This window comes from Chanodichthys erythropterus, chromosome 13 (genome assembly GCF_024489055.1).
Source record: "Chanodichthys erythropterus isolate Z2021 chromosome 13, ASM2448905v1, whole genome shotgun sequence".
Lineage (NCBI taxonomy): Eukaryota > Metazoa > Chordata > Actinopteri > Cypriniformes > Xenocyprididae > Chanodichthys > Chanodichthys erythropterus.
The window spans coordinates 8,555,972-8,579,788 of NC_090233.1; the positions used below are offsets into that span (position 1 = coordinate 8,555,972).

The 23,817-nt window shown below is 36.8% G+C and overlaps 1 protein-coding gene across 3 annotated transcripts; it reads left to right on the forward strand.

Annotated features, from left to right (window-relative positions):
- On the forward strand, window positions 1–23,190 carry tmem248 (transmembrane protein 248). 3 transcript variants are annotated; one of them, XM_067406729.1, is made up of 7 exons: window positions 1–247; window positions 8,018–8,176; window positions 8,899–9,184; window positions 11,057–11,207; window positions 13,503–13,686; window positions 19,291–19,434; window positions 19,566–23,190. In XM_067406729.1, exons 1-7 carry the CDS (start codon window positions 245–247, stop codon window positions 19,584–19,586), a joined length of 948 nt encoding a protein of 315 aa, XP_067262830.1. In that variant the 5' UTR covers window positions 1–244; the 3' UTR covers window positions 19,587–23,190. The 3 variants fall into 3 exon arrangements, with proteins under 3 accessions (XP_067262830.1, XP_067262832.1, XP_067262831.1); XM_067406731.1 differs by lacking the exon at window positions 8,018–8,176; XM_067406730.1 differs by lacking the exon at window positions 19,566–23,190 and having other exon boundaries at window positions 19,291–19,440.
- The last annotated feature ends 627 nt before the right edge of the window (window positions 23,191–23,817 follow it).

Below are 23,817 nucleotides of genomic sequence, written 5' to 3' on the forward strand. Positions count from 1 at the left end.
TGGTTGTGCTGGTTCCTAAACACAGAAGACATCTCCAGTCAGTTTCCGTCAACCAGCAGCTCGTTATAGACGCTAAGGCCTAATAAAATCCCGTTTTGAGAATATAGTGCACCTGAAAATAATGGGAAGGGGTGTTGTGTACTCCTATACCGCTGTCAGCTGTGCGTTTGTCGCACAGGCCCGTTAGGCTCGAGTTTGTTAGCGTTAGCCGCCTGCAGCTGTCTTGCGCACTCGCGGAGGCAAAATGGTGAGTTTGAGATTTCCTGCTTGTTTTAGCTTAATCACTTAACGTGTTGTGTTTGTGTGGTTGGGGATGGTTGCATAACTAGTTAGCCGCATAGCTGCTTCAGGTTAATCTGTTTTGGTGAGAACAGTAATGATACGTGCCGTTCACATCGGAGCTCTTAGCTAACACAAACAACTGAATGTCGGCTGTGTCTCAAAACCTAGTGAGCTGCCTGCCTATGCTGCATTTATGTGTGTCACAGACCCTCAAATGATGCCCCATAAATACTTCCTTGATTGGTAGAGCACTTGGATTTGACACACAGCCGTCGTGTAGGCTTGACAGCTCGATATATGCTGCAGAGTACGACTAAGGAGGTCGAGAGATTCAGGCCATCACCAGCAGCAGCCTGATAAGAGCAAATATGATACAAGCCAAGGGAAGATGTTTCTGTCAGATCCCTAAGTGCTGTCTGGAAAGTCAGGGTGGGAATCGATTTATTCTCAACGATTTTGGTTGATTAATGTTTCCTGTACTAGTACGTACTTGGTAGAAATATATTTAAAAAATAAAAAATATTTCTAAATAACAAACAGTGTGTATATGTGTGTATCATTTTATATATATATATATATATATATATATATATATATATATATATATATATATATATATATATATATATATATATATATATATATATTAGGGGTGCAATGGTTCACATTACTCACGGTTCGGTTTGTATAACGGTTTTAGGGTCATGGTTTCAGTACAGTTCGGTATGTGCCATATTCAGGGAAAACAGGACTACTGTCAAAAAAAAAAAAAAGAAAGAAAATAAGAACAACTAATTAAACTACAAGCAACAGCAAAAATCTATACAATAGAGCAAAGATTCAAATAAAATAATTTTCAGGTATATAACAGCAGGTACAGAAAATGAATAAAGTACTTAAATATAAAATAACCCTGCATATTATTTTCACTGTATAAATTAGATAAAGATTAATCATTATTGTAGTTACAAAAGCTATTCAGTCAAGAGCAGTGAGTGATTTCTTTGTCATTTGTTGTTTGATTAACATTAAAGGGTTCGTTCACCCCAAAATGAAAATAATGTCATTAATGACTCACCCTCATGTCGTTCCACACCCATAAGACCTCCGTTCATCTTCAGAACACAGTTTAAGATATTTTAGATTTAGTCCGAGAGCTTTCTGTCCCTCCATTGAAAATGTATGTACAGTATACTGTCCATGTCCAGAAAGCTAATAAAAATATCATCAAAGTAGTCCATGTGACATTAGTGGGTTAGTTAGAAGATTTTGAAGCATCTAAAATACATTTTGGTCCAAAAATAACAAAAACTACGACTTTATTCAGCATTGTCTTCTCTTCCGGGTCTGTTGTATATCCGCTTTCCTGTTTTATGGCGGTTGGCATCCAGCCTATTGGTGCATTACCGCCCCCTTCTGCTCCAGACAGTGACGCTGCTGACGTGTTATCCGGTGCGCCCAAGCTTCGTTTACATTCTGAGGGAGACACACGCTGTATTCAAGCTATTCTACATTGTTTGTATTTTGGTATTGCTATATTTTTTAAAATGGTGCGTAGGTGTGCATGTCGCGGATGTCCTAATCGCGTCACTGTCCGGAGCAGAAGGGGTGGTAATGCACCAATAAGCTGGATGCCAACCGCCGTAAAACGGGAAAGAAGCAGCGTCACTGTGGAGTGAAAGCGGATATACAACAGACCCGGAAGACAAGACAATGCTGAATAAAGTTGCAGTTTTTGTTATATTTGGACCAAAATGTATTTTAGATGCTTCAAAATCTTCTAACTAACCCACTGATTTCACATGGACTACTTTGATGATGTTTTTATTACCTTTCTGGACATGGACAGTATACCGTACATACATTTTCAATGGAGGGACAGAAAGCTCTCGGACTAAATCTAAAATACCTTAAACTGTGTTCTGAAGATGAACGGAGGTCTTACGGGTTTGGAACGACATAAGAGTGAGTCATTAATGACATCATTTTAATTTTTGGGTGAACTAACCCTTTAAAAACAGGGGCAGCAGATTCATAGTCATTCAAGATGAACCGTGGTGCATGTGCGTGCCGAACTGTAAGTGGTGAACAGTACAGATTTTTTGTTTTTTTACTGAGAACCGTTGCACCCCTAGTATATATGCAATTCATTAGTTGACCATAACTATATGGTAAATAAAAATAAACATAATTGTGATCAATATTTCATTTGTTCTGAATGACACTATACAACTTTTTTTTTTTTTTTTTTAAAGGCACAATTTGTAATTTTTCGCCGCTAGAGATCGCTTTTTCAAAAGAAAGTCATAGCTTGGTAAAACCTTGATTTTGTGGAATCATTGGAGGTGTTATCTTCACATCTACAGCTGGTGGAAAGAATCCAATGGGTCTCAGGGAGAAATCATATTCATGGATGAGCTGGTGTATTGATGTACTATATTACTGTAGTATGAAGCAGGGTGTGGCTGCAAACCATCGGAGCGGAACGAGGCCACTGGAGCGATTGCTAATGATAGACAAGCGCAACAAATGTCTCGAGAGAAGCAGAATTTTTATTATGCCGCAGGCGACCGCTTCTGCTTCTTGCTGTCATGCATATGTGGGGTAACACAGCGCTGTTTTTCATACATTTGTGTTGAAAGTTGCTATAATGCTACTCTGTGCGTTCACTCAGCAGCTGCTATGAGACACTTGTTGTACACTGCAGTAAGCTAGATAGATATTAGGCATGGTAAATCAGGGTACCAAAGACTATAGATAAAGAAAAACTATTCACTTCTATTAGTTACGAATGGGAGAAACTGCAACGCGCAATATGGTGGAATACGTCCCGCCTTCTAAGGCCACGTTTACACTAGTGCGTTTTTGTTTTAAAATGAAAACGATCCTTGTCTGCACCGGCATTTTCACAGCGTTTCAGAAATTTTTTTCCAGAAAACTACACGGCCGAAAACATGTCACATGACTTCATGCACAATAAGCATGCGCATACAACTGTAAACAGTTGCCTCTTGTGCATGTAGGCAGCTGCAGTATTGCAAAAATGTAGATTTTAACAGCACAATGGCTGCTTAAAATTACAACAAAGCCAGCAAAGATTGCAGTTCAGATACGCAGAGCGAATGTGGGCAGCCATGCCATCGTTTTCAAAAGTCTCCATAGTTTAAATATTCTTGAAAATATTTGGGATAAAGTAAGTGCACAAGTCAAGAGAATATTTAACACTGCTCTTGGTTTTTGGATTTTTTTAATCCAAAAATCTTACATATTGTGCCTTTAATTCAGAATGAGTCAGACATGATGACAGTATTAATTTGCGGTTCAGCAAGTCTGCAATTATTTGCAGTAACTGCTCCAGTGTTTCGGATTCAATAAAAAAAAAAAACTCTACACAGGAGTCAGTTAATCTATTAAGATATGCTTCTGTTGAAGACATCAGTCTGAATTATTTCAACCTGTTTTTTAAATAATCATGTTCAACAGCTGAATTCCTGGTGAAAACCTACATTACCCATAATTCTGCAGTGAAATCTCCAACAATCAGAGATTTGTGACAAACACATTGCAGGAAAAAAGAACATTGTAGCGCCTGCACTGCAAATATAGAGTTAGTTTCCATATGCTCTCAAACTACATAAATATTTATATGCATAATATGCATAATTCATTGGAAGTCATTGGGATGTGCTGGAGTAGACTTTACAGAGTGCTGACCTCTTGCATTGTCAATACAAGATCTTGAGCAAAAAATGGTGCACCTCTTGATGGAAAAAACACAGTGCTTCCCACACAAAGACTTTACTTGGGCAGGCTGCCCAGGTATATTAATGGCCAAGTATATTTGGAGACACATTTATGCTTCTATTATTTTTATCCTCTTATACTTTTGCATCCACTCAAGATAATGAAACCATCCACGATCAGTTAACTTGTGGAAAATCTCCCCTCGTGTTTCATACCGGCTCGTTATGTGTGCGTTAAGAACTGTTTACTTCCGCTGGCATTCCCACGTGCGCTGCAGAGACGCGGTGGATATTTCACAAAGAGCGCTGCATGTTACAAAGTCACAAGGCGGCGTTGTTGTGCGTTCTACAGGCTCGAGAATCTGAAGGATCAGCCCGCAATTGTGTAGACATTTCAAAATAAGAGTCCCAGTGTATTTCCGGCTTGTTTATAATTAAAAGTCACACGCTTTTCGCACACAAATCACACACGTTTTTTTTTTTGTTTTTATTTTTTCTTCTGGGCATTATTGGTATTTTGGTTGCACAATAAATCGTATTTAATTTGATTTCCATTTAATTCATAGTAAATTATTATAGTCTCCCCCACAGGAAAAAAAGACTAAGAACATTATTTGACGCATATTATTCATTATATAAATTTTACCAGTAAAATCTGTCTCATTCACTGAGAGAGACACTGTATGACAGCAAGGAGAACATAGGAAAAGGAGAACCATTTAAATGCTTTAATTTAGCATAATTTAATTTAATAAATTAATAATTTAATTTGGCAAACAATGCATAATAATGCATAATATTAGTATGTAATTAAATGTAATAGTATGCTATGTATTTAAAATTAATTTCAATAAATAAAAATACTGTTAAAAATCACAGTATTTGTTTGTCACATGTAGTAGACCATTTTTGTGCCGTCGGTAATGGGAGGATTTTTCACCCGGCTACCACCGCAAGTATATTTCAAACCTGTTGGAAGCACTGTAACATCACAACATTTATTTCCAATTCATGTGTGAAAATGATTCTTCATGCTCCCTCCCAAACATTCTTACACAATTTGAGCCTGATGAATCTTGACATTGTCATCCTGGAATATGGCCATGATGTGTCTTTCTACATGGTTGTTTAAGAAAGCTACACACTCCATCAATTAGGGCTAGAAGAACTGCTGCCAAACAAATAACATGCTAGAAACATAATAACTATGATCCAATCATTAACTCTTAAGCAACTGCCTATTTAAAACCAAACTGCAACTTTTATTTTGGCCAGGTAGTGTATATTGTTTCTCTATATTTATCTTTAAATCAATAGTTTATATTTCTTCATCATTTTAAATTTGATTGTCATTTGTATTGCTTCATTACAGCAGTTTAAGGATTAGTTCACTTCAGAATGAAAATTTCTTAATTTTTACTCCTCCCCATGTCATCCAAGATGTTTGTCTTTCTTTCTTCAATCAAAAAGAAATGAAGGTTTTTGAAGAAAAAATTCCAAGATTTTTCTCCACATAGTGGACTTCAACGACTACCAATGAGTTGAAAGTCCAAATTGCAGTTTCAGTGCAACTTCAAAGGGTTTTGCATGATCCCAGCTCAGGAATAAGAGTCATATCTAGCGAAACGATCACTCACTGTGTAAAAAAATAAAATAAAAATGTATATACTTTTTAACCACAAATGCTCATCTTACACTAGCTCTTCGATGCGCCACGCATTACATAATCAAGTTGGAAAGTTCACGCATGACGTAGGTGAAAGTACCATGGTAGGGCGAAAAACTCCACCTCATTTTCTCCTTCAACTTGACTGACTTACGTTTTGCTAGACAAGACCCCTCGTCTGGGATCGTGTAGAGAGCTGCAATTAAACTGCAGTTTGGACCTTCAACCCGTTGGTAGCCGTTGAAATCCACTATATGGAGAAAAATCCTGGAATGTTTTCTTCAAAAACCTTAATTTCTTTTCGAATGAAGAAAGAAACGCATGAACATCTTGGATGACATGGAGGTGAGTAAATTAAAAGGAAATTTTAATTCTGAAGTGTAGGGCTGCAACGATTAATCGCGATTAATCGTTTGCAAAATAAAAGTCTGTGTTTACGTAATATATATGTGTGTGTTTTGTCTATAATAATTATGTATATATAAATACACACACATGCATGTATATATTTAAGAAAAAATTTATATTTATATATAAAACATTTGTTTATATGTAATATAAAATATATATGTAAATATAAATATTTATAACACATGCATATATTTCTAAACTTTATACCTGTATGTGTGTGTATTTATATATACATAATTATTATACACAAAACACACACATATATTACGTAAACACAGACTTTTATTTTGCAATCGATTAATCGTGATTAATCGTTGCAGCCCTACTGAAGTGTACTAATCCTTTAAGTACACAGTCTTGTACCTTTTGAGTTTTGGTCAGATTTTCAAATACTTCTTTGCTTCAAGTTCAAGTTTCTGATGTTGTGATTCACCTTGAAGATGGTTAGTTTAGTTCATGGCATATAACTATTAAATGAATTTTTTTTTTTTTTTTTAAATCCCCATGGGAAAAATATTTCCAGAGCTAACTGCTGAAAAAGGTGGTGGGCACTCTTGCATTCACTAGGCCAGTTCACACTGCACCAACAGTCGCCAACCAATGATTTTGTCGGATCAGTGTGTTACCCCTGTCGGCATCTCTTGCTGTTGGTTCGGCACTTGTTTCCACTGATTGAACGTTCAATTGCCGTTTGTTGGGTTGTGGAATGTCTGATAAGTAACATACTGTAATCCTATGATTGTCTGTTTTGTTCAGTGTGAATTGGCCTTATAATGTGTAAACTGAATGCTAATATTCTATATGAATACTCAGATGACCTTTTAAATTTGCCTTGATCTTTACTGTGCAGTGTGTTAGATAAATTGGAAGTAATATCAGCTGTGATTTCTTACTTCAGCAGTTATTGATCAGACTGCTGACTGTTGTAGCATTTTCACTAAATGGGATTAAAATGCTTTACCATTTTTTTTTTTTTTTTCACTGAATTAAATTAAATATTGATTAGATCATGTGATGAAAAATGTATGTTCAAGAACCATTAAATTAACTGAACATCACCAGAAGAATTTGAGTCCGATATTTAAAAGAAAAATGATAGGATGTTGGTTTATTTCCATTTTCATAATACAAGGGTGGAAACATATGCTTCACCTTAAGATAACTTCTAATGCGTGATACGGTTTTGCTTCTACAATTTAAGGGGGAAAAAACAGGTTTCTTGATGGTGTCTCAATGTCACCATTTACAGGATTTAATTGATTTGTTGTAAAACAGTATTTTTTTAGGATTTGCGAAAGCTTTCAGCTGCACAGAAGAGTTCAGGGTATTCACTGAGAATATTTGTCTCCTTATCATTTTTGTCAGCTCATTCAGCCATGGTTTGTTTGAGTTTGTATGTGTGTGGGGTGTGGAGTTTCTGCTTGCGTTTCTACACCCTAAACTGTTTGACAGTGTCTCTGTTTATTTTCCACACAATTTAATCCACAGAGCTTTAGTCGTCTAATCATTCTTAAGCTGCAATAATATTTGAAATTTGTAATATTACAAATAATCATTAATATTGTGTGAAAAAGCAAGACTTTGAATCAAGATCTGCCATTGACTGGTGTTTGGGCATTTACACATGTTTAAATGACTAAAGCAAGTTGTGAAACTTCACAGTTTAAATCTTGTCAAGTGAAGAGAGAACAAATAAATGGATAAGATCCAAATATTGACTTAGAGCCATATGTTAGCACATGGCAAACCTTTGTGCCTTGCAGGTTGGATTAAGAACACACACCAGTTCTTACTCTGAACAGAAGAAGACAGAAATGAATTAGAATTCACTGCCGTGTGCTTCAGATTCATTCATTGCCAGTGTTTATGTAGGTGAAAGTTTCCCTAAGCTTGTGGGATTTTTTTCTTGTTGCAGGTGTTGTTGTTGAATCCACTGGAGAATCTGAAGACCTACATAAGTAACCGTCCACCGCTGGTCATTTTTATGGTCAGCGTCAGTGCTGTGGCTATTGCTTTCCTCACTGTAGGATACTTCTTTAAGATCAAGGAGATCAAATCACCTGAAATGACCGAGGTAGAAAATAACTTGGTTTACCACAAATGTGTGAGCCATGAACGATAGAAAATACTTGCAAAGATAATAGTTATTGATTGGTAGACCAGTGTTATTTTAGTATTTGTTTATATATTTATTAGAGGTGGGTGATATGACCAAAATCACGATACAATTTATTTCACGATAGCAATGTATATTGTGATATAGTTATTTTTGCTTTAAATAAGTTTTTATGATATTAACATTTTTGATACCATTGAAATATCTCATCACCAATATCAATATCACAAAAAAAGTATACAAATTTCTACTGGCTAATCGCGTCTACCAGTATATCGCCCACTCCTACTATTTATATAATATTGTATTTTAAATTGGCTTTATTAGTTTTCAGTTTAGTTGCAGTTTAAGTTTTACTAATGCATTTTAGATGTGATTAATTTGTACTGCTTTAATTTATTTTTAATTCAGTTTTAATTTCAGAAATTTTATTTCAACTTATTTCAGTTAGACACCAAGGCAACATTTGTAAAGTTTTCATGTTTTATTTTATTTTTTATTTTATTTTATCTATTTTTTTTTTTATATTTAATTCAATAGTTTTAGTTAATAAAACAACACTGTAATAGACATACATGTATGAGAATGTTAAATATTGAGCAGGAAGTGTTGGCGATAAGCTTTACTTTGAATTTACTCTTGTGACTGTTGTATTTGTTTTGTTTTTTTTTCCCCACCAGGATTGGAACACCTTTCTTCTCCGATTCAACGAGATTGACTTTTGCATCTCAGAAAACGAGACCCTCAAGCACAGCTTGAATGAGTCCATTACACCAGAGAGCACAGTGACCAGTAGCCAGACGCGATCCAGCACCCAGTCGCCACCCCTGCTGGAGGACCCTGGTCTGATCAACATCTCTGTGGCCATCACATTGACCCTGGATCCGCTGAGGCCATTTGGAGGCTATTCGCGCAATATTACCCACCTTTATGCTAGTGTCCTTGGGCAGCAAGTTGGCCTTGCTGGTATGTCTTGTTTTTTTTTGTAGGAATTTTGTGGAAAAGTGTGCCATCTGATAACATACCTTCATGTGGGCATTCATTTTGTCAGGTTTTTTCACAATTTGCATATTTCTACTCAGCACTCAGTTTGCACTTGATGCAAAGTACTGTACCTATGTTTGAGTCTCTACATCTATTTTCTAGGCATGCAAATGCAGCTTCTCTAAGGAAAGACCATTGAAACAAGCTTATGTTTTATACATACTCAAATCATAGAGGAAATCTGACAACAATCATATTTCTTTAGATAAAATCATGCTAAAAAAAACTGGTCCGGATGTGTATGCGCTAGGAGTGTAACGGTACATGTACTCATCCTGAACGTCACGGTACGAGGCATCACAGTTCGGTGCATACAGTCAGACAACTAATACAGTCAGTCACAGGTGATCCACACTACAATCCAGAAGGCTGCAAGGGGTAATGCAATACTAGCTGCGGCTCATTTCAAAGTCTTGTGTCCTCTGGAGGTCACGTTTGAAGGCTGCATAATCATCGAGGCGGTCTCATTTAAGAAAAGTAACCGTTAGATTGCAAAGTAAGAAAGAAATTACAGTATTTTACACCTCACGGGGAATAACAGTCGATTTTATTATGGTTAATTTTCTTAAATAAAACATCCTTTATGACGTATGCAGCCTTCAAATGCGACCTCTGAAGGACTCAGCCCTCAAAATGACGCAGCACTGTTTGCTAACTACCACAACAGGAAAAAGAGCAAAAGAAGAGACAGTCTATGCACCAACCCAAACAAGAGTTCAGATGATCTCTATCTGTATGACCATAAATTATGGAGTATTTTAAGTTGTTTCTGCTGACTGGCACATCTGGATGATGTCGTCTGCCTCACCGGAGCTAGGCAGAAAAAACAACAGGAGTGCAAAAACTAATCTCTGCACAAGTTTTATTTTTCATTATTCTTTTGTTTTTTTAAACTCCCAAAAAAATATTACCTATGCAGGAGTGCATTCTGTTTACTGCTTTTTGCTTAGTACACTAAAGGAGACTATACTGTACCAACTACCTCAGGGGGAACTAAATACTGCTAGGTGAAACAAACTAATTTGCACTACATTCTGTTCAAAATAAATGAAAAGAAACCTAGCATTGGGAATTTGTTGCTCGTTTTTGTTGTACCGAACCATGACCCCAAAACCGAGGTGCGTACCGAACCATGACTTCAGTGTATTGTTACACCCCTAGTATATGTGTCTTTAAATGAAACATTTCTTAAGATTGTCAGTGTTGAAATCAGCTGCTTAATATTTTTCTGGAAACCGTGATTTTTTTTTTCTTTGAGGAACCAAGTTTAAAAGAACAGCATTTACTTGAAATAGAAGTCTTCTGTTACATTATGAATGTCTTTATTGTGTTTCTTGAACAATTTATTGCATCCTTGCTGAATAAAAGTATTAAATTATTTCAAAACAGATCTTGCTGACCTCAAAGTTTTGAATGGTAGTGCACAACATGTTCTCAAACATGAAGGCCGTAGGTTGTGGTAGTTGTAATGAAATTTACATTGAGTACATTTAGAAATTTTGAACCGAATTCAGCCTCTATGACTGTCTATTTCACTTAAACAGATCAGGGTGGAGAGTCATTGCTGTGATGCGTTTGTTTTTTGTTTTTTTTTGTTGTTTTTTTTTCTTTTCTTTCTGGTGTTGTGACTGAACATAGTCCAGTTAAAACAAAGGTCCATTGTGCACAAAGGGATAACAGTGGGAGAGAGGCCTGGAGCTGAATACCTTCTAGATATCACTTGCAGGCACATCTAAGCTCCCTTTGTTTTACTGAACATGCTGACTCTGTGTGGGTGTGTTTTTGTCATTAAAGGCAGAGAGGCCCATGAAGAGATGAACATCACTTTCACTCTGCCAGTAGCCTGGAACTCAGATGAGTGCATTCTGCATGGTCGTTGTGAGCAGATGGTCTTCAGCACCTGTATGACCATCACAGCAGCCAGTAATGTCTTCCCAGTCACAGTGTAAGTGTCTATAGAATCATATGTCCCAAATCACTTAACAGGCCAATCATGTAGGGGGAATGTGGGGTAAGTTGTGCAACTCTTTACTATATTTTACTTGTACGTTTTACTTGTACTGATTCAACTGAAATTAGAAAAAAATTCTATTCACAATATAAATGAAATCGTTTACAACATTTTGTAATTTGATTATTTTGATATTTATATTAATAAAATTGGTGTCCATCCATCCATTCTCCAAACCACTTGTCCTCTGTTGGGTCATGAGGATGCTGGACTGGGATTATTACTAAATTTTAGTAATAATGGTTTGTCCTTGCATTCGGAAGGGAAGCTCTCTTTCACTGTAGGTTGAGCCAGTTAGGTAGACCTTGATAAGTAATATACAAGCATTCAGCCATCTTTGAACTGCCATTTTTAGGCTATTAGAATAAAGTGGTGTTGCATCATTTAGAAATAACAATGACAAAATGTTTTTTATTTATGAATTTTTTGTTTGTTTTTTTTGCTCTCATTCTCTGAGTCGCTGTGTAATTCACACAGACTAAGACACATTAGGGCAAGTGTTTAAATAATCCTATGAATGCACTTAAAAATGCTGAATTGAAAAGCAATGAATGTCATTTTGAATTGCCTCAATTCGAAACTTTGGAAACAAAAACCATTGTTGAATCTAATTGCAAACCTATAAATCAGGAATCAAATTGATTTTGTCTCCCCAAAGATTCACAGCCCAAATATAATATAATATAATATATATATATATATAAATCTGAAGACTTCACATACAAATAGCATTAGCATTGATAGCATTTTTGTCAAGCTCATGTGTTTAGGTTCAGTAATTTCACTTTAATGGCATTTAATAGGTCATTTTCATTGCCATTAAAGTGAAATAACTGAACATAAACATACAAGCTCGATAAAAATGCTCATTTTATAAGAATTTCAGATGGTACTTAGAGGCTTTTGCATCTATGTATGGCATGATCATATACTGTAATATACACTATTATAGTGTTTTAATATTTTGAAAAACTTAACATTTTTGAATTTTCTTTTTTTTTTCATTTTAATGTTAAAATTGCAGGGTTTTTTATGTTGTAATTTTTATTTCAGTTATGTTAGTACATCAAGATAAACTAAATGAAAATGAGAAATGTTGTTTTAGCAAGTAGCTGAAATAATTTTTTTTTTTTTTTCAAGTAAAGAAAATGTTTTTCTTTTTTTTCTTTTTTTTAAATGGTTTTAGTTTTATTTTAAATCCCCCTGTAGTCAATAATTTTATCCTTTAAAACTCATCTTTGATCAATTTAAAAAAGTCCTGTGAAAATAATTTCCTCATACCTTAAAATAGTTTGATTGTAACTCAACAAATAATTGATATGATTTTCGCTTTGGCTTGACTACGTCATCAAACAGCTATTTGTTGCTGATGCTACACAAACCATGTTCCCATTTGCCATTTCAGAGTCAGACGGCTGCCTTCAAAAAATCTGCATCCTTAGAAACGCTTTGAACAACGTCAGTGGAGAAAGGCATATAGTTCATCATAACATTGTAATATACATCATATACATAATTCACCTGCCATATTGCTAAATGTACCAGATTTTTCATATCAACAGACACATATACTGTGATAACCTGGCTTCTCTTGAGACCCCCCTTCTTCGCAGCATAGTTAATGATATGCTAAAGCCCACCCACATGTTGGTGGTATTAGTTACAACATATGTGATGTAGGGAACATGGACGGTTTTAAAATGCATTTTTGAGACTGTCTTTGGTAAACTATAGTTTTAAGGAGAAAATACCGTTCAATAGTGTTGACTTATGAATTTAAATATGGTTTGAATTAAAGCATATTAAAAACACCAAATAGACATATAAACAACATTAAGAACTTGATTTTCATTACTGGGGGTCTTTAATGTAATGACTCTTACTGATGTGCACAGTTTCTTAGAGAATGGGGTCGTACACTTACCTACTGACACACTACCCCACTCTCCCCCACTATGTGTTTTGTATCTTCAAGATGTGCTCACAAATATTGCTGTAGGCTTTCAGCTGTGGATTTTCTCTGTAAATTTGTTTGTGCCGAGTAACTAACAACTCAGAAATTGTTTAACTCAACCAGACAGCCAAAGCAAAACAAAAAGAGTATACACAGAGGGGCAGAATAGTGCAAATTGGTGTTACATAACTGAAGCTTGTTTTTAAAAAATACTGATTTGAGTTTCCTTCATCTAGAATGAGTAATTCATGCCTTGTTTTGCAAATCCTCTGCAGGCAGCCGCCTCACTGTGTCCCAGAGACCTACAGCAATGCCACATCCTGGTACAAGATTTTCACCACAGCACGAGATTCGGACACAAAGTACACACAGGAGTACAACCCATTCTGGTGTTACAAAGGTGCCATTGGGAAGGTGTATCACACACTGAATCCCAAGCTCACTGTCATCGTTCCAGATGTGAGTGTTTCAGCGTTTGATAGTAACATTGTGTGATTAAATGCTTTGTGAAAGTACAGTACTAATGTATAGCAGACAAAACAAACCAAATAGCAATGCTCTGGCACCACTCAGAACACCCTAACAAAAACATAACAACAAACAAACTCAAAGCATCTGTCCTGACAGTCACCCACAACACATTAGAGCAGTGGTTCCCAACCTTTTTTTCAAGAGACCCCTATTTTAACACTGAAAAATCTTAACGACCCCCATGACCCCCCCCCCATTCAAATACACCAGTATAGACATCAGCTTAATGTGACTGTCAGTTGTTTAAGTTTTTAATAACACCAGAATGCAAACAATTAACTGCAACTTGCAACTACTGAGTTTTTCCAACAACAGATTCCATTTATTTTCCTAAACCCGTTGAGCAAATAACAGCACATTTTAATCTGTTAGCGTAAATATCAAATCTATCCATTTCACTTATTACCTTAAACGTGTAACAACATGCAAGGGTTCACAATGACCGACTTTTGTTTTCAGCCTGTGCTTTTTAACTGATGAACAAACAGAAGCAAATTAAAATTTACTAACATGAATATCACTTATTCAGAGAATTAATGTATTTTTTGTTTTGCATTCTAAAAACTAAAAACATTCACCAATTAAAACACAACAATAACCACTGCATAATAAATATTTACATATTGTAAGTTATGTTTTTTCATGCCTTTTCTCTTGTTCCTGGTTGAATTAAAGCCCTTATTTAATTGTTTTAATGTGACTATTTAATGTGAAGTCTGGGCCTGCATATCCAGGGCTAGAGATTGTATATTAGGCATGATTTTCGTGACAGCCATACGAAAGTCATGGTGCACATCCAGCTTGTTGCGTGCCTTCGTTTTGATGGTTACCAGAGAACTAAAAGCAGTCTCGGACAGGTATGTTGTGGCGAATGGCAGGATGAGTCTGGTTGTAGCATGGTGCGCAAGCTTGGGTGCGACGTTAGGTCCTTTCACCAGCCAGAACCGTTTGTACCCGTGTTCATTGAAGAATCTCCTCAGAAGAGAATTAGACTTGATATCCAAGAGCTCGTCCTCCGCTTGTAAATACTCCACGTCCTCCTCCTGCGCAGTGATTGGATCCATTACCCATGCGCATTTAGCGACATGTTCATCAACATCCGAAAACCGTGACGTCATCTCTTTCTGTAGCCGTTCCATGTGAAGTATGAACTCCTTGCTCAAGGATTCAGGCAAATTTCCCCCGGTCTGTTTAAGAAGTGATGGAAAATGGTGTAGGTCTCGTTTCATCAGCTTATTCCTCCTAAAGTCCACTTTATGCACAAATGCGTCAATAATTTCCTTGCATTCCAGCACATTTGCATCCGCGCTCTGCATGCGCTTGTTTGTTTCATTATAGAGGCTGAAAATATCCGCCAAGTATGACGTTCTGATGAGAAATGCATCTGTCATTTCGTCAAACAGCTTCTGATTGTTCATTTTCAGGAACTCTTTTATTTTTTCTTTTAGTTCAATAAAACGAACCAACACTTGGCCTCTTGATAGCCAGCGCACTTCGGTATGAAGGAGGAGTGTCTGATGCACCTCATCTTCACACAGCTCCGCAAAGATTCGCTTGTTTACCGGGCGGGCTTTTATAAAGTTAACGATCTTTACAACTGTCTTCATTGTTTCATTAAGTTCATCAGAGAGGTGTTTGCTGGCCAAGGCTTGACGGTGTATCATACAGTGAAACACAAGACAGTAGGGTGCTTTTTCTTTCAAACGTGCATTGAAGCCCTTGTTTTTTCCCATCATTGAAGCAGCTCCATCAGTGCAGCATGCGACTAAATTATTATAGGGAATCTGATTCTTTGTGAAGTACGTGTCAATCGCGTGGAAAATATCTTCTCCTCGTGTTGTTGTAGACAAATTAGTCGACAAAAGTATGTCCTGCTTTAGTTCGGAGTCATCAACGTACTGCACATATGCAATGAGGACTGCTTCATCCGCCACAGTAGACGTTTCGTCAAGTTGGATGGAAAATGGGTGCATCTTTAACTTTTCAATCAGTGTGTTCTCAACATCATTTGCCATTCTGTCGATTCTGTGCTTTATTGTATTATTAGACAGAGGTACAGTTTTTAGTTTTGAAGCTGCCTGTGCCCCGCACATTATTTCTGCCATTTTTACACATGCGGGTTTGAGCAGAGTTTCCCCGATGGTGTGTGGCTTTTTTGATTGGGCAATTAAGAGAGCGCACTCGAAGGATGCAACCGTTGCCTGTCTATTTTCATTTCCAGCTCTTGTAAAAACATCTATTATGTTCTGGGGTCTATTTGACATAACAAGTTCTTTTTTCCTCAGGAAAAATTCTGTAGGTTTACCCACCGTCTGTGGGTGTTTGGTGCTCTGATGTCTCATTAGTTTGCAGGGCTTCATGCTTTCATTCGCTAGTCTCTCACCACAGATTACACACTCAATTCTCACCTTGTCCATCGCTTCAATGAAACCAAATTCAAGATAACTGTCTAAATAAGGCCTTGTTTTCTTTTTAGCGCATTCATTTTTATCTTCTCCTCGCCGCTTTGCCATATTTTCTCTTTGCCTCGTTTTTTTTTCGAAGTTACGTCTGTATCTTCCCACTCTCGCGATATGTTGCAAAATTCTCGGCGTTAAGGATTTTTTTTTTGTCATGTTTAATTTTTTTACATTTTTTTTTTTTCAGAATTATTTTAATCAGAATTAATTTATCGTGCTCTTTAAAAAAAAAAAAAGATTGGCGACTGGCGACCCCTCGAAAATTATTAGCGACCCCTAGTGGGGGTCGCGACCCCAGGGTTGGGAACCACTGCATTAGAGTTAGATATGATACCAAATTTTCAGTAGTCTTTAGCTGCGCAATTAAAGGGTTAGTTCACCCAAAAATGAAATGTCTATCATTAATTACTCACCCTCATGTAATTCCAAACCTGTAAGACCTTTGTTCATCTTCAGAACAAAAATTAAGATATTTTTGATGAAATCCATGAGTATATGACTCGTCCATAGACAGTAATTTAATTACCACTGACAAGGTCCAGAAAGGTACTAAAAACATCATTAAAATAGTCCATGTGACTACAGTGGTTAAACCTTAATGTTATAAAGTGACAAGAATACTTTTTTGTATGCAAAAACAACAAAAATTATGACTTTATTTAAAGGGGTAATGAAGTGGATTTTTTTTATTATTTTATAATGTCTCCTGAGGTGCACTAATATTGTTAGTATGATTTTTTTACATCATAAAATGTCATAATTTCGAAATAAAAGGCATTTTTCTATCCTGATTTTAGCCCTCTGGCTTGAACGCGCTGTTTGAAGGGGCGTGTCTACTGTGAGACGTCAGTGTAAACACCCACTGTTAGATTAATGCATCTTGAAAAGTGTTGATTATAGCCTTATATTTAGATCTTTTCCCATCACTTGAAAGGTTGCAGTGTGAATGCAGTGATCTCATCATGCAACTTGATTCGCGCTGTGTGATTGACAGCTTCAGCCATTGTAAAGGGAGCATACGTTGATCGCTTTTTGTATGTAATTTCATCACAATTTAAAAATCTGATTATTTTCATGCTACTAAAAGATGCAATGCGAAGTTGATCGTTTGGTCACTGGCTTGATTTACTGATGCAGAAACAGTATTAAATGATTTGGGGACTTGAATACAAATCAGATATCACTAATCGCATATCAGGCATTAGAATTAACAGTTACTTACATGTTTGTGGCATTGCTGCCGAATCCATATCGTAAAAGTCTATTTTCAAAGCCTGCTTCGATATTGTGACTGAATTACCAAATAATCCACAGTGAAATGTAAAAATAAACTGAATCCTTTTTTTTCTGATATCGGGATGATGATGGTTTTCCACAGCCAGGAACAGCACAACGTCTACGTGGCATCGCAATCTTGTTAATATATCAGTTTTGTCATAAACAACTAGAATTACTTTAGATCCACTCGCTGCTCATCGACTGAGCACCAGTGTGTCAACGATGCAATGATGTAAAAGTAGGTGTTGTTCTCTTGCTCCAGAGGCAGTCATTTGCAAATGATTGTGCCCCTGTGACATCACATGCCACCTCGGATTCAAACGAAGTATTTTTACAGCTTGATTATATAAATGCTTTTTTATTGACGATGAGGATGTTTTAAGTTAAGGAGCTTTTCAGGGTGTATTAATGCTACAAAGACCTCTTATATACCAAAAGATCTGGCTTCCGTGTTTAAGTCAGAGCGGTTACTCAGTATTGGCCGAAGCTGTACACGTGAGCAGCACGATGCATGCATGTGATGTTATGCGTGCATGCCTTAGTTACTGTTGCTTTGTCTGACAAGCCAATGCACTGTCAAGCCACACAGAGTGAAAAATACATAGCGGAGCAAAGAGGACACTGACAACACGTCGACAGACAAGACAGAGCAGGTTACTTATAATATTAAGTCCAAGCTTTCAAATTGACCCGTCGCAGGGAGTTTGATCGACAAGCGATCTAACCAATCAGAATGCCGAATCCGCCATTTTGTCCGACAAAGCAGTCAGTAGTTAGAAAATTTAACCTCGGCGGAGTTAAACTTGAAAAATTGTGTATATTGACGTCTTTCCGCATTTGAAACAACATTCCTTCTCATGTTCATTCATGTTTATTTGATGCTATAAATTAACTAGTAGGAAGATATGATCGGTTTACGAGCCTCTTGAGCTGAGACGCTACAGCAGTCTGTCACGACACATTAAAGAGCCACAAAACAGTTTTTATTGTTTGAATTTCTTAAACTACACAGTTTGAAAGCTGGGACTTTAAGATCATAAGTAACCTGCTCTGTCTTGTCTGTCGACGTGTTGTCAGTGTCCTCTTTGCTCCGCAATGTATTTTTCACTGTGTGTGGTGTGACAGCGCCACGGCTTGTCGGACAAAGCAACAGTAACTAAGGGGGGGTGGGTCTTTGGGAAGGGTCAATTGTGTAGTTTTTTTTTCTTTTTTCCGAACAATAAAAACTTTTGTGGATCTTTAATGTGTCGTGACAGATTGTTGTAGCGCCTCAGCTCAAGCGCCTCATAAAGCGATCATATCTTCCTACTAGTTAATTTATAGCATCAAATAAAACTCAGAAAGACATCAATACACACCATTTTTAAAGTTTAAGTCCACCGAGGTTAATCTTCTAACTTCTGGAAAAAGTACCACCTGAATGTATTTTAGATTTTCTATCTTATGTTAAGTTGAAATGCTTTATATAATGTAAATTTTTATGGATGATACTGACCTTTTTTGCCATGTAAATAGCCATGATGTTAACATGGTGTAAAAACTTAATAAACAACAAATCTTCTAACTTCTAACTGCTTTGTCGGACAAAATGGTGGATTCGGCGTTCTGATTGGTTAGATCGCTTGTCAATCAAACTCCCGGCAAAGGGTCAATCATGAGCTGGTGTTTGGACGATATTCACTTTTTATCAATTTAAATTATTATACAGAATATGAACTAAACTGTTAGAATTTGTATAAAAACCTGTGTAAAGGCATGAATTTACAGAGGCAAATTGCATTCTCTTTCCCGATAGGACGATCGCTCTCTCATTAACCTGCACCTCATGCACACCAGCTACTTCCTGTTTGTGATGGTCATCACAATGTTCTGCTATGCAGTCATTAAGGGCAGGCCTGGCAAAGTTCGACAGAACAACCCAGATTTCTGTCCAGAAAAGGTATGAGTTGGTGTGTAAGATGAGCTGTGCTAGTTAAATTATAACTGAGTCTCTAGTTGCTGCTCCACTAACATGAATGTCGTCATCCAGCGTCTCTAGTTGAATACTAAAAGTGCCTGTTTTTCTCACAGGTGGCCTTGTCGGCAGGATAAACGGGGTCGAAGGTGAACATCTGAACTGAAGCATATCGGAAAGGGAAGTGAGAAAACTACATGTTGCCTACTGAACCCAGGAGAAGGGTGCAAAAAAAAAAAAAAAGCTCTGTGAATGCATTTTTCTGCAATGTTGGGTCACTCCAACCAAAGACTTTTAAGTGCCTGTATCTACTGTGTAAATAATTATAGGACTCTTAAATTCAGTACAGAAGCAGTCTGCCTGAGCTTCCCCTGCACCCTGTGCCATCCTGTAAATGTTCAGTATATCCTGCATCAACAGAGGAAAGTGTTTGACTAGAGATGGGGAATATCGCCTCCATTAAATTTAATGCATTCTCATGCTCACTCTTTGTGTTCTTCATCAGATCACAAATGTGTATCCTACTTCGTGTGATATTTGATTTCTCTGGAGGTGACCTTTGCCTTTGTCATTCCTCTTGTGTCTTTATCTTAACCGACCCTTTCATATGTGTCCATTGCAGATTCTGCAGTGGCATTTCTTTTGATTCCTCTTTGAGATGTGTGGATCTCTGCCATGAACCATGATCAGGCTGCTGGTCATGATCTTTGAAGGAGTTCCTCTAGTGATGACAGCAGGCATTTGTTTGACCTGTTTCTTTTATCATCTGGTTTTACTGTGTCTAAAAGAAATGCCTGAGTGGAAGTTGACACAGTGCTTGATTAAATTCCTCTTAAATGAAATTGGATGGGAATAAAAACATGACAAAATATCATCTTCCTCAGAATGTTACAGTGTTTGTGAGTGGAGATAAAATGCCTATTCATGGATCGAAGGATTTGTGTGTTTAAATCTGAATTGACGCCTCGGGCTTCACGTCTCATTTAGATCTGTTTCTGGACACTTCAAATGAATGTATTTGTAAAATCAGCAAATTAACAGCAGTGATGCAGCAGCAATCTCTTGTACATTTAACATTGAAGATTAAAAAATGTAAATCGTTATTGTAGATATTTTATTTTTTGTAATCACATTACCTTGTTTTGTTTTCCAGTTTTGTTTTTACATAACCATTTATACGCTTACCCATTTCTCAACCATCCAATTTGTTTCGTTTAATGCCTAGTTTGATACTTCAGCAATGCCTATGTTTTGTTTTAATCTTAGTGCAATATCTGACCTGTCTTTTTGCCTTCCAGACTTACTGTTTTGTTGTTCTTATTGTCATTAGGTTTTCATTTCCACTCAAAGAAACGCATATCATGCATGTGTGATCATATCCAGTAGACGTGCATGAGACATAATACGAATGCTCTCCCCCTCCATTTTGTGTAGTTCATGCTCCTATTTAGTTCAGCATTGCACCTTTGTACTTTCCCACCTCCAAAGTTTCACTGCTCTTTATCGACGAACCCGTTTTCCCATTATGCCTTGCTTAATTACAGCCTTCTGAAGCTGCATCAGTCACGGTTCATCAGCACTCTTTCTTTCTCCCGATATCACAGCCCATAATAAACACTAATGTGCCTTTGCACTGTGTCAACCATGTTCATCGCTGTCTTCTGTTTAATAGCCTTTTCCTTTTCCAGTTTAACCTGCTGTATACATTTTGAGTTTAAATAAATACGTCTGATCTGCTCGCACTGACTTTCTCCCCATTTCATGTCCAACTCCAAGTCAAAACTGCAGTAATGGCTGTGAAAGAGTGGGATTCAGTTGTGCTTTTTCTGTTGACGAATAAGAACAGACAGCTGCCTTTTTTTTTTCTTTTTTTTTTAAATCACCAAGTCCATCCTACTATAACTAGTTTGATAGATTTTGAGGTTAGATTAAAATGCTAAATGATTGCGTTGAGCAACCTATGGAAGCTTGTTTTCATCATGTAATTAAAACATGTTATTGCGTCTCTTTGTCTCAGGATTGCGAGTTTGTCTTACAATTCTGACCCCTTTTCCTTACAATTATAATTTATCTAACAATTATGACTTTTTCACACAGTTGCGAGTTTGTATCTCAAAATTAAATTTTTTCCTCACAGTTGCGATTTATATTTCACAATATCTCAGTTGTGAGTTTATATCTTGCAATTGTGAGTTATAAACTCATAATTAAGATTCAATTGCGAGATGCAAATTTTTTTCTCACAATTCTGACTTTTTTCCCCACAATTTTTTTTTTTTCAATTGACTTTCTCAGTTGTTTATATTGCGCAATTGTAAGTTATAAAGTCATACTTACTAGTTCTCACATTTAATTTTTTTCTCACAATTGTGAGTTTATAAACTCGTAATTGTGGTTCAATAGCAAGACGCTGACTTTTTCTCACAATTGCGAGTTTATATCTCTCGACGCTGACTTTTTCTCACAATTGCGAGTTTATATCTCTCAATTCTGACTTTCTTACAGTTGTACGTTTATATCTCGCAATTACAAATTCTAAACTCGTAATTGCAAGTTTGCATCTCTCAATTCGGACTGTTTTTCCTCACACCTGCAAGTTAATAAAAAGGCAAAAGACCAAGACAAAAAGGCAGAATTGCGAGATACAAACTTGCAGTCATGAGTTTGTCTCGCAATTCTGCCTTTTTGTCTCACAATTGTGAGTTTATATCTTACAATTACAAGTTATAGGGTGGTTCTCAATCGGAAGGCTGCATCCTAGTAAGGCTGCATATCTTGGCTGCCACGTCATCAAGCTCCTTTTGGAGATGAAGTCATGTGGTGTTTTGTTTTGTTTTATTGTAAATTAATCAAATAATGCTAACCTGCGTAATTTAAAACACTGGAAGACCTCAGACATTTGTAATTACATAGACTGTGTTAATATAAAGCTTTTTAATATAAATATCGTGCAGTGACTGCAGGGGTGGAAACATTTATGACGCAGCAATGCGCACTTACTAGACGGTCTCATTCTAGCATTTAATGCTGAGGAGGAATCTAGCCTACAAACCTCTGAAGGACTTGACTAAGAAGGATGCAGCCTTCTGTTTGAGAAGTACCCATAAACTCGTTTGATTTCACAATTCTGACTTTTTTTCTCGTGATTCTGAATAATGAATAACACGTTTTTTTTTTATTCTGTGGTGGAAATGAGCTTCCAAATAAACATGATTTGAAACCTTTTTGAAGCTTTTTTTCTTCTGCCCTGGAGACATTTGCTCATGTCTAGTTTAATTTTTTTGTGATTGTGAGATCAGTTCAAACCATTCTGAATTTTAATGGAGCTTTTCTGAAAGAGCATTCTGCTTCATAACTGCAGCTAATGCATCATTCCTGAGATCATTAAAGTTGGCCTTTCAGTGCTGCTGGAGGACAATGGAAAATGACAACGAATTCCACGGATGCTGCCTGATGCTCAGATCATATTGATCTTTCCCCTCGTCCTTCCTTTTGGGCTCGTAGCATTTGAGTGAAGTGTATTCGTAAGTGGTAGAAGGTCCTCTCCTCGTCTGAACTTGCGTCGCACACTCTCGGCAGTTCCCTCATGTTGGCGAGAGGCGTCGCGAGCCCTTTGACTCGTCATGATGCATGATTGTAAATGTTCTACCTGCTGACCTGTTTGTATGAGGACAATCCCTCTGTTTTTGTTCTGTTTGTAAGATATTGTAGGCACATGCTTTGCTGAATAAAATCTGAGATAACACTGACTTCTTGTCTTTGGTCTTTTGTCTTATTAATGAACAATTTCATGGTTCCATTTTTTTTCTTGCTTCATGACACCTGTAATCTAATATTGTTATTTGACTTCAGTCTTACAGATCATGGTTAATAAAATAATTATGTAACATCCATTAGTGGAAAATAGAAAGCAAGGGATTCTCGGTTTGCTAGAAGCATGTTATAAACTGAAGTGGTTGGTTTTGTGTGGAGGGCACGATGCACTCAGTTCTGTTGAAGGCCATCTGGGCGTAACTAATTGTATTTTCTGTCAATAACAATTTGATGGCTGCTGCAGCTGGTTTACCTGAGGAATGAGAGCCTGACATGTAAGCATTTATTTTCTCCTTCATCACAGTTGAATAAGCAACAAGACTCGTTAAAGGGATAGTTTATCCAAAAATTAAAATTTGATGTTTATCTGCTTACCCCCAGCGCATCCAAGATGTAGGTGACTTTGTTTCTCCAGTAGAACACAAATGATGATTTTTAACTCCAACTGTTCCAGTCTGTCAGTCATATAATGCATTGAAACGGTAACACCATATGAGAATAAAAAAAAAACATGCACAGACAAATCCAAATTAAACCCTGTGGCTCGTGACGACA

Coding starts and splice junctions, on each gene's coding strand:
- tmem248 (XM_067406729.1), top strand. Junction 9,185..11,056: donor GCAGCAAGTTGGCCTTGCTG/GTATGTCTTGTT, acceptor TTGTCATTAAAG/GCAGAGAGGCCCATGAAGAG. Junction 13,687..19,290: donor TCACTGTCATCGTTCCAGAT/GTGAGTGTTTCA, acceptor CTTTCCCGATAG/GACGATCGCTCTCTCATTAA.